General features: G+C 33.0%; 2 protein-coding genes across 2 annotated transcripts; one reads left to right on the forward strand and one right to left on the reverse strand.

Annotated features, from left to right (window-relative positions):
* Window positions 1–2,020: 2,020 nt before the first annotated feature.
* LOC113517810 (40S ribosomal protein S25) lies at window positions 2,021–3,780 on the forward strand. The gene is made up of 4 exons (XM_026902550.3): window positions 2,021–2,175; window positions 2,390–2,482; window positions 2,760–2,943; window positions 3,661–3,780. Exons 1-4 carry the CDS (start codon window positions 2,173–2,175, stop codon window positions 3,738–3,740), a joined length of 360 nt encoding a protein of 119 aa, XP_026758351.2. The 5' UTR covers window positions 2,021–2,172; the 3' UTR covers window positions 3,741–3,780.
* LOC116413468 (L-threonine ammonia-lyase-like) lies at window positions 3,781–11,547 on the reverse strand. The gene is made up of 10 exons (XM_052900432.1): window positions 10,561–11,547; window positions 10,119–10,223; window positions 9,086–9,156; window positions 8,448–8,580; window positions 7,464–7,615; window positions 6,580–6,742; window positions 5,809–5,964; window positions 5,180–5,316; window positions 4,442–4,667; window positions 3,781–3,962 (listed from the first exon to the last, which is right to left on the reverse strand). The coding sequence occupies exons 1-10, from the start codon at window positions 10,561–10,563 to the stop codon at window positions 3,834–3,836; spliced, it is 1,275 nt and encodes a 424-aa protein (XP_052756392.1). The 5' UTR covers window positions 10,564–11,547; the 3' UTR covers window positions 3,781–3,833.
* Between the last annotated feature and the right edge of the window lie 60 nt (window positions 11,548–11,607).

An 11,607-nucleotide genomic window follows, 5' to 3' on the forward strand; every position in this document is an offset into this window, starting at 1 on the left:
AAGCTACTATCAGCGAATAACATAAACTACATATTATTTTCTAAAATTCTAAATTGTCTACAAAAACGCGTAAAGTCTTTAATCTATTTATTATAGTATCTTGAATTATGGAACAGATCTATGCCACTTACAAATTAAACAAAACTGGAATTCGAAAAAGACTTGGACATGATATATGACAAAATAACATCAAGATACATCATCAAAAAGAAATTCAAAGTTACCACAGACAGAAAAGTGGTAACATGGCCCGTGGGTGTCGTACGAGGCGACTAAGGGAGGTCGAGGGATGGACAGCATTACATCTCTAAAAGCCTTATTGCGGTTGTCAACCCGCCTGCTAAGCGTGGCAACTACTAGCAAAACTCCCCTTATGGGGAAGGCTTATGTTCAGCAGTAGACAGTTAACAGCTGAAATAAAAATAAAACAGGGAAATACTCTATTATTTTTCGAACAGAAATGAATGCTGTTTCCACCTGTGCAGCTATGAATCCGAAAATAATTTAAAAAAAAACAAGGATATCTATAAATTACAATCAAACCACTATCAAAATACTTGTATAAACAAGAGTGAATTCAGAGTTAACTTTAAAATATATTCAAAACCTAAATAATTTTGGTAATTTTTTTTTTTTAGAGTTAGGTTGATATGGAACCCTGGATATATAGAAATTAAATGAAAAGGCCGATAAGTTGACGAGAAAGGGATCAGAATTAAAAATGATAGGTCCTGAACCATATGTTGCACTTGCATCAAGTGTTGTTAACTATGCCCTTGAGGAGTATGTAAGAAAAAAAAAACAGTAAAAGGTATGGAGAACTTTGAAGAATCTTGGGCATTCTAAAAAGTTCTTAAACGATAATGCTGAAAGATGGGATAAACTCTTCTACAGCGGTGGCAGACAACAGGCAAGGCCCATTGTGGGTGCCCTAACTGGACTAGAATTGGCATTTCCAATAACGCGTATACTATACTAGAGGGGTCTATCCTCAGACACACTGAGCAGATTGTGCGGTGAGAAATCAAAATCCATGAAACACTAGATATGCAACTGCGATTAAAAAGTATACGTATGAGATGCCACTTGGAACGACTTATCCAGAGCCAGGAGACTACAGATATCTTAATCCGCGAGATATCGTGAATGTAACACATAGGATCTGTTGCTTTATCGATATATAATGGTGTAAGAGAAGGGAGGAAAGGGATTGTTAGTAATGGGGTCAAATAACGTCATTACTAGCAATATACCGTCAGGTCAACCTCCACGTGGTTCCCCCTGGCAACCATCGTGACTAATTCTAGTTGAATTCGTCAGGATAGGCTAACTGACCTGCTTTCATTCTCATTAGTCATCTATCACTGGTGCCCCGCCAGTGTATACAGATAGCGCAGACAGGGTTACTATACCATTATCACCCATTAAAAAAAAAATTGTGTAAGAGAGAGAAACACAAAAAATCGATCTCGGCTTAAGCTGACCCCATACGGGAATAAAAAATAAGATGATCATAATCTAATACGCAAATTCTTCGTTACTTCAATGGCTATCGGTCATTATTTTCATAAACATTTCTATCAGAGTCATAAGAGGCTCGTACTGGAGATAAAAAATACGTTCAAATACTAAATTTTAGTATAAAAATAAAAAAACTAATAGAATTATATAATCGATAATAGGGCTGATTCTAAGGTACCATTTTTCTAAACATATCTTCCAACTTCTAAGATAAGTTTAAAAAAATGGCAATTAAATTATTTTTAAATATATAAATAAAAGAAATACCTATATAAACAAGTAGCAAATTATGCAAATTGTCAAAATTATGAAACTAATAATTAAGAATTGGCATTCACTGTCTACGCTATTTTGAAAATTTATATTAACAAAGACAAAGAATATTACTATACTATATTACTGTACTAATTTTATTCGATAGGTTGGTTTGGTAAATTAAGTAGTACCTATCATTTCCTAATATAATAACAAATATTTTTGTTCTTAGTATAATAACATCAACTATAACAATCATTATCATAATAATAGTTTAATTTTTTATTATCTTGTGAAAAAACACATTTGACATTTGATGAAAACCATAGACACAAGAAGCGACGGCTGAGAGAGAGACGAGGAGTGGTTTCTTATTTCTTTCCGGTTTTATTCAACATGGTGAGTGCTTTGTATTGTTGCATTAAATTTAAATTAATTCGTTCTATCAACATCGTTTGCTAATAATTCTATGAAATTATAGTTTTATAAATTAATAATTCTGTAAATTAATAATTTTATCTGAATTGTATCTTATAATGAACTTACCTAAATATAACAATTGTCCTTACCTCGTGTTTCTTACGTATGCATACATTGCTTTTTGTGATTATAGCCGCCCAAAAAGGACGCGAAGACTTCGGCCAAGCAGCCACAGAAGACACAAAAGAAAAAAGAAGGTTCTGGTGGTGGCAAAGCAAAAAAGAAGGTAAACAACTAATATGTATCCCAGAAAGTTAGGTTATAAGAACATGTCAGTCGGAATATTATAATTTCAGTTCATTCTGGTATACATAATGCAAATAATACTATATAAATTAAAAAATATTAAAATGTTTCTGTATTTGTCAAATGATTAAACTTAATTCACTTGATTACTATGAGAGTAAAATCTGATATATTGAGGCTGATGGCTACTTTAAAGAACTAAATAAAAATTCATTGGTCTAGTTTTTATATTCATAAATATATTTAAAAAATTGCAGAAGTGGTCCAAAGGAAAAACCCGTGACAAGTTGAACAACCTTGTTCTCTTTGACCAGGCCACATATGATAAGCTGTATAAGGAAGTACCCCAATACAAGCTGATCACACCTGCTGTTGTCTCTGAAAGATTGAAAGTTCGAGGATCTCTTGCGAGGCGAGCGCTCATTGAGCTCAGAGAAAAGGGTTGGTATTGCAAATTGTTATTTAATATTTAAATCTTTTCCTTTGTGAAAAGTATAATTACACTTTTCTTAATATTTTAGTGTAGCAACCATATTATAACCTGACAGATTTTTAGTAAAATAGTTGATAAGTTGCTTCTTACATTACATATCTCTAATAAATTGCCTATATAGATAATTAACATAAAACAACTCTATGTATTGGTAGGTATTCATGTAACTGAAAGTCCACTGTATGTAACACTAACTTATATGTGTTCCATAAATTATGGCAAGGAACTTATTTTCATGGACAGAAATTATCCCACATTGTAAGCTGCCATAACATTAAACAGGAATTCCATCAGGGTTAAAATCTTAGGAATTAAACTAAAATTGTGATAAAAACTTAAATACAAAGAATAGTTATTTTTGTCCATGAATGTTTTGTCAAACAGTCTTGCCCATAGTGGTAGTAGAATGTACCTATGCTGTTAAATACTGTCCAGTGACAAACAAATTTAGTATTTGATAATGTTTTTAGACAATTTCAAATCCTTGAAATTGTATATGCAGTTTTATAGAAACGGTTATCAAAAAAGAATGATGAATTTTTTTTTCTGGATTTACCCTGACAGTTTAAATACTGATATATTGAGTCTGATATCTTATTTAAACTACTTACTACAAGTTCTTTGTCTTTAACCCATTTGTATTATACATAAATATTATTTTTCAGGTCTTATCAAGCAAGTAGTTCAACACCATGGTCAAGTGATCTACACAAGAGCAACAAAGGGAGATGATCCTGTTGCATAATGTTATGTATAAGTCTTAAAAAATAAACAAAAAACCTAAATGTTTTCATTTCATTTATTATGAAAACTCAAAGTAACAACAAATAATTTTTCATCATAAATTTATTTTATGCTTCTCTTCAAGGTCAGTGATGGTAAATCTAGCTGATGGATAAAGATCTCTTAAGCGATCCTTGAAGTTGATAGCTTGTTCTTCATTGGCCACTTCAACTACCACATTAGCCTTGGAAACATAATGATATGTTAATCAAATTATTAGACACTAGTTATTATATTACATTACCTATGTAACTGGAATTTAAAGTAGCCTTTCTCTATTCTAAACTGTCATGTCGCCCTCCATGCGGTTCCTTCTGGAAAGCGTCATAGTTAATTTTGATTAACTTGTCATGATGGGCCATTTCACCTACTTTCATCATCGCCTATCATTACTCACTAATGCCCTGTCTATCTATTTCAATAGCACGAGCAGTGGTTACCATTCCATGTTCACTCAATAAAAAAACATGGTTCCCCCTAGGAACTATAGTGGACAATTTCTGTTGATCGTGATTGATATTACGATGAGCTAAGTGACCTGTCTTCATCATCACTGGAATATCAGTAAGTGATGATGAAGACAAGCATAAAGCAATATTGCAGGCAGTGTTACCATTACATTTTTCGCTTTAAAAATACCAATTTCTACTTTCAAATACAAACCCAAGTAGTTCCAATATCACTATGCACCCACATCTGCTCTGTAACCAAACTCTTCAGCACGGCGTTCTCTTCCGCAATAGCTTTTGCCAGATGTTCTAAACTGTTACGTTGATCGGGAATAGCAACAGTAAATCTAAGGAGGCGACCACTAGCACCAAGACCTCGCTGTATTGTACGAGATAAACGACCAGAATCTATATTTCCGCTAGTTATAACGCATACCGCTCTGAAACACCATAAACTTTAATCACTACTATTTTATACATAAAGACATCACTGGAATCAATAATATTATATTAAACTTGAGGATAATTATAGCAATAATCTACGGCAATCTCTTAAGTTACAGTATCATCCTGCAATAATATTCTTATTAAACTCGCACTGAGAACTTTGATTCTGATGGTAATACTCGTATACATTATGTGAAAATATGAAGTAGATACCAAAATTTTAATGGCAGATTCAGAGATGCAACGCATTTTACAATTAACGTTTTTAATTCGCTAATAGAGCACTTTTTAAATAATTGTTAAATTGTTTTTTAAAACTGATAGATTGTTGTAACATTTCCACACTTCGGTAAGCAAAAATCATGAACGCACTTATGTTGATAATTGTCGAACAATAGAATAAATATTAAAATTAATATCGTTTATCATAATTGTCGTTCTCTTTAATATAATCACATAATACTCGTATTTAGCTACGTAAAGTTCAAATGTTGATAGTACTTACCGTTTGCCTCTCAATTCTGGCACAAGTCCTTGCATAACAGCAGCAATAGAACACACTCCGGCTCCATCAGCTACAAAACGCTCTCTTTCCAACACATTAATTACTGCACGAGCAATATACAATTCGTCTACCACTAACTGAAAATATTTAAAGCAGTAATTACAAAGAAAGACAAGCCTATGCAGAAGTCATGATTTTTAGAGAAACATACGTTACTTTTAATTCTTCATGTGCCTTGTACCCGAATTACATTCAATCATATTTAAAATTTATAAAATGTACTACTGTCCCTGTATTCGGGAAGATATTCACGTTGGGCAAAATGATTTAATTTCCTCCTTACTTATTAGTAAATGCCCGGCCAACATATCGGCCCGGATAGCGAGTTCAAATCCTATTTATCTATTTTTTTTTTTATTATATTGAGCTGTGAAGAGGTGAATTTTATAATCTATTAATATTTTCAGCAAAATATAGTTACACACAGTGGGTAAACGGCTCACCCGGCTCCCCTTTAAAAACGCTTATGCTTATAGGTGATAACAAAAATATGTAGGAATTCCGATTATTGACCCAGAACGCGCAAACATCTAGAAACACTTCAAAATTTTATAGGAAATATATAGTACCATTCTGTCGAGTCGCCCTTTAACAGTTGCGAAAGTGTTGGTACCGACTGTCGTTGAATTGAGTCCATCAGCAAGATTTGGTACTATTGGCACTCTCACCGGGCGTCCCGCTTGCAGAGCTTTCATCATTTTTGATACTTTTGCACATTCTACTCCCTATGAAATCAAATATATAATTACTTGTAGTTCCATATTTTACACTTATTATAAAAATGATAAGACTTTTTTTATTTTTTTAAACTATTCCTAACAGAATGAAATTAAGTAAAATGGAAATATCGTATTAGGTACCTAGTTATATGTAGAAATTGAAATAATTTTGAATTTGTTATTTTCATACCCTAATTTTCGTGGAGTCTGAAGTTTTACGTAGATAGATAGCTACTTAATTAACCAAGAGAGTAAACTTACTTATTTTGTCTAATATTTATAATGAAAAAAGTACTTCACGATCTAGCGTAAGTTTCTATTCCTAGACAAGTTGATCAGTCGAGTCATTGATGAATCATTAATGAAAATTCATGATTTCCGAGTCAGAAGTTCTGAGTTGAAAAATAAAATTAATGCTAAATAATAATTAGAACTAATTGATATATTTTTTTTACAACACAGGGGGCAAACGAGCATGCGGCTCACCTGATGGTAAGTGACTACCGCCGCCCATGGTCACCCACAACACCTACGGCATTGCAGGTGTGCTGCCGGCCTTTTAAAAAGGAATATGCTCTTTTCTTGAAGGTTATGTTGTCGTATCGGTAAAAATCTAATTACATAAATCAAACAAGAGCACTTGAGTTTCTTGCAAGCAACAAGCACAGCCGCAAGCAGTGCACCGCTGGCAACTGGGACGATCACGGCGTCAGCCTCCGGCAGCTGGGTTATAATCTCCAGACCCACCGTGCCGAGCCCTGCCATCACCAGCGGATCATCGGAACTATGCATAACGTGATTATTATAACATTAATATATATATATATTACCACAAAATAAGTATAGTATCTATGTATACTATAATAACTAAGGATATAATAGTTAGATTCCGGGTGTTGTAAGAGATCACTAAAGGAAGTTAATAGTCGAGAGATGGGCAACAACGTTCCTCTTAAAACAGCACCAAAGCCTTACTATGGTAGCCAACTCGCCTGCTAACTGTGACAACTATTGGCAAAACCTCCCCTTATAAAGGAGACCTACACCCAGCAGTGGACAGTAAATTGGTAAAATGATGAATAGTAACCCTGCCTGCGCTATCGGTATACGCTGGCGGGGCACCAGTGAGGGATGATAGGTGACAATGAAAGCAGGTCAGTTAGCCCATCGTGACGAATTCCATTAGAATTAACCACGATGGTTTCCAGGGGGAACCGCGTGGAGGTCGACCTGACAGGGTATATTGCTAGCAATAGGTCAGTTAGACGCTATTACCAACAATCCCTTTTCAATTCAATTCAATTCATCATGATGGGCTAATTGGCCTGTTTTCATTCTCATCTATCACCCTTCACTGATGCTCCGCCAGCGTATTCCGTTAGCGCAAGCCGAGTTACCATACCATTTTCACCCATCAAAAAAAACCTGCCGTTCCTTGGCCACTCTCTTTGAATACAATTACAATTATTTTAAACGAATTTAAAAAAGGAAAAATTAATAAATACCTTATTAGCACCTGCCTACTATCCCGTTGCACCTTTTTAGCATAAGCAACTGCATCGTCTATATTGTCTCCGTAGAGCACTACGTGTGCCCCGAGTTCCGTACATCGCTGACTTTTTGCTGGTGGTGTCTTCTCCGGTAATACTACCGTAACCTTCAACAGTTGTATCATTTTTTAACCAATATCGTTTTTATGTATATTACCATAGATAAAAGATATTACATTGAACAATATGTTCTCTAATTTTTGAGCCGATTTTAATGACTTTTATGTGACCTTTTCGGTCTAAAAAAAAAGTCTCTTTATACTGTTATATCTTATGTTTGTTATCTCTATTATTTATAAACTGATTTGGAAAAATATTTTATCTAAAGGAATTTCCTTGAAATTTAGTTCTATAGAAATTTTATCAATTCGATGTTCAATCGTAATAAAATAACAGATTTTGTTAAGAGAGAAATCGTTATTTTTTTTTTTTTGGAACAAAACCAATTTTTATTTTATTCTATTTTACTAATTATTTTTGCGATCACGTAATAATCTTACGGGTTTATATCTAGTCGCGACGCAGATAATTATTTAACAGTGTACCTATTACTGTTATCATATACTGAATATCATTTTTATTTTATATTATTTTTACTTACATTCTAAATAACTTTATGAACGATAATACACAATTTCCACAAAAAGAAATCGACTTCAATACTGAAAAAATCATGTATTTTTATTTAAAAATTAAACTTCTGAACCACTTATGACAATTTTTTTAAGAAACTAATCTGAATGTCAGATAAAAATAATAAAATAATTATTTATTTATAAAATAATTTTATTTATAAAATTATTTATAAAATAATTTTCTAAATCGTTTTATAACGGAGTTTTGAGGTACGAATAATTAAAAAAAAAAACTACAAAAGAATTGAGAAACTTTTTTTGGTGTCGGTTGGTAAAATAATTTCTATAGGAAGTGTAAAGTTACTGGTATGCCCAATGTTCTTCCATGATAAGCAGCAGCCAGCGCCATATTGCCGTTGGACGGTACAATCACTCCTCGAGCATAATCATCTTCTTTAGATGCTAAAAATGCATTCCGTACTCCGCGCTCCGCACAACTAAGTAAAGATAAAATGGTTAAAGAAAATGTGACAAGTGTAATAACTTTAGGTATATAATCATCATCATCATATCAGTCTTCAACTGTCCACTGCTGAACATAAGCCACTATTCTATAATTTTGCCAGTAGTTGCCACGCTTGGTAGACGATTGGCAACCGCAATTAAGCTTTGAAGATGTTTTAAGAGTAACGCTGCTGCCCATACCTCGCCCTCAGTTAGTCGTCTCTTACGACATCTACGAGAAAGGAAGAAGTAACCTATTGTATACCGAGACACCACGCCGGCATACACAGACCAACAGTGTATGCCGGCTGCAAACCCAGCGACCCCGAGACCGTCGCCTCCGGAGTAGAAGCCGGGTCAATGGTATACACCCCGAGGCCCCTACCTCGCTCGCCCACACACCATCCGGCGGGCAAAGAGAAGACTTTGTTGTTATTGTTATGCCGGGACTACACGGCCATTAAATTTAATATTAAATATAACGTTAATTTGCTATACCTTCCAGTATATTGTAAATTTTCACATTTTAAATAAATGTCATAATCCATATGTTTTGTAAGTTTTGCTTCCTGAAAATACAAAAACAGATAAGAATTTACAAGTTTGTACTGAAGGTGGCCTAAGTTATCCTGCATTATTTATGCAACTTATTGCAGAATCGTAAACAACCGGAAAGCAGGTAAATGAGCTCATCGTGATTAATTCAACAAGAATGAACTACGAAGGTTTCCAACAGGAACTGCGCGGAAGTCAACTTGATAGGGTATATTGCTAACAATGGGGCTTTTTAGACGCTATTGCTGTCAATCCCTTTACCAATCAATCGTCACCTGTAGACATAGACAGTTTCATGGATATCATAAAATATATGTATATTCACCCACGCTACCTCTTATACGTTTCTATTTCTGAAGAATACGATGTTATGCCTCTATTCTTTACATACTTTATGTTCATTCAAATTGACACACAGCCATCTAGACGGCCATACTATGATAGAAACAAAAGTGGGACAGATGGAGTAGATGTAGACGACTTTTATAAAATCCACCCTAAGTCTAGTCACGTTATCGTTTCCCCTCAAAAAGAAACAAAAGCACATGCATTGTTTTTTCACAAGAAAAATAATTCTGTGGTACTAACTACTACTAGTATGTACCTAATTAAATATATACCACTGTAGTACTGTACTCAATAAAGTTTATCATTAAAAATGTAAGCAATTTTATATAATAATGAATTAATGTGTGAACGAGTGAAATTTATTGCTAACTGCGGCAGAATAAGGTGATATATTAATTTTTTTTAAAAAGTCGTATTCAAGCTTTTTCTCACTACTGATATGCAACAGTCATTACATATGTAGTTATGGCAAAATAAATATTTATAAAAAGAAATTAATAAAAAAAATAAAAAATTTGTTCTATATTTAGCCATATAGGTATATATAAATCAGAAATTTTTATTTATATAGATATATTACAAGTTTTTTAGGTGGTTTTTATACTATTTTATCTGCGGCTATACATACACAAAGTGGAGTATGTATTATGCCACCCTCTATACGATCAGCGGCTTCTTTGATTTCATTAAATGATAAAATATGAGGATAATTCGCTGACACCTCAGAATCCTCCTGCAAATTAATAATAAAAATATATTAACAAAATATGAAGCAAGCTTACGACCCACCTCATGTAAGAGGAACTATCGTCTATTATAGATATAGGTATGAACAGCACCATGTTATCATAATTTGTCCTCTAATATATATATAAGCCTTACCGTAACGATGATAACCAATTATTATATATAATATGATTGACGATGTTTTTCATAAGAACATCAGTTTATATCCCTAAATATTTTATAGTATATATATATATATATATATATATATATATATATATATATATATATATATATATATATATATATATATATATATCAGTAAAGACATTTCGAATACTTACCATTTTGTAATAATTTATTCGACAAGGAATTTTGATAGGGTTTATTAGTAATAAATTGTTACGTCACTGTAAATTACTTCTCTTCTATGACAAACATCAATGATTGACAAAAACGATACAACTAACTACATACAGACTTATTTCTGTGGATATTTTTTTTTTTATAATTTACTATATGTATAATTGAAATGTGAAATAAAATATGAAAGAATTTTAATATATGTATAAATCTTGATCAAGTGAATAGAAATTAAATTTAACTAAGGGTACAAATTTACAAGGTACAAAAATTATATTACTGTTTAGAACCAACAAGGTATATTACTATATGATAGATGAGGATGAAAGCAGGTCCATTAGCTTATCATAACGCACTCCGTAAGAGTTAACTACGATGGTTTCCAAAGGGAACTGCATGGAGATCGACCTGATATTACCCCATTACTAACAATTATTAACAGAGGTATACAGTAATATGAAATGAGGTACTCTCATGATCGAATAAGACATTTTATTCCAAACTAACTCTTGTCTGCAAACAGTGTGCAAAAATAGTGTACAAAACACTATTTTGAAGTTGGCAACCACTTAAGATAAAACATATACATGAGACTTTAAGTCTCAACCTTTTTTTTTTAAATGTGGTATGTGTGTATGTGGTAACTTTGCCCCGGATCATATCAATATACACAGGTAAGGGATGATAGGTGAAAATTATTATTTTTGTTCTATAATGACCGATTTCCCCAGAATTAACCACAATGGTTTCCAGGGGGAACCGCATAGAGGTTAACTTGACACAGTATCATCATCATCTTCCTACCCTTATCCCAATCATTTGGGGTCGGCGTAATATGATTTTATCCATATAACAAAAAGATTTGGTTTTTAATTTTACAACCGGCCACCTGCCTGACGTCAACATAACTTGACACAGTATATTGCTATCAATAGAAGCACTAAAAATCCTTATATATTTTTACTTTTACCTTATGGGTAAAAATAATAATTTTAATGTACATATATAGATAATTGGGATATCATGAT

Source organism: Galleria mellonella, unplaced genomic scaffold (assembly GCF_026898425.1).
Source record: "Galleria mellonella isolate WM207_F2 unplaced genomic scaffold, CSIRO_AGI_GalMel_v1 utg65, whole genome shotgun sequence".
Taxonomy (NCBI): domain Eukaryota; kingdom Metazoa; phylum Arthropoda; class Insecta; order Lepidoptera; family Pyralidae; genus Galleria; species Galleria mellonella.

Bases quoted from the DNA above. Each gene is read 5' to 3' on its own strand.
- LOC116413468 (XM_052900432.1), bottom strand. The intron at 8,581-9,085 runs GTATAGCAAATT...ATCTTTACTTAG, and splicing joins AATTTACAATATACTGGAAG to TTGTGCGGAGCGCGGAGTAC. The intron at 7,616-8,447 runs GTAACTTTACAC...CAACTGTTGAAG, and splicing joins GAAGAACATTGGGCATACCA to GTTACGGTAGTATTACCGGA.
- LOC113517810 (XM_026902550.3), top strand. The intron at 2,483-2,759 runs GTAAACAACTAA...AAAAAATTGCAG, and splicing joins GTGGCAAAGCAAAAAAGAAG to AAGTGGTCCAAAGGAAAAAC. The intron at 2,944-3,660 runs GTTGGTATTGCA...ATTATTTTTCAG, and splicing joins CATTGAGCTCAGAGAAAAGG to GTCTTATCAAGCAAGTAGTT.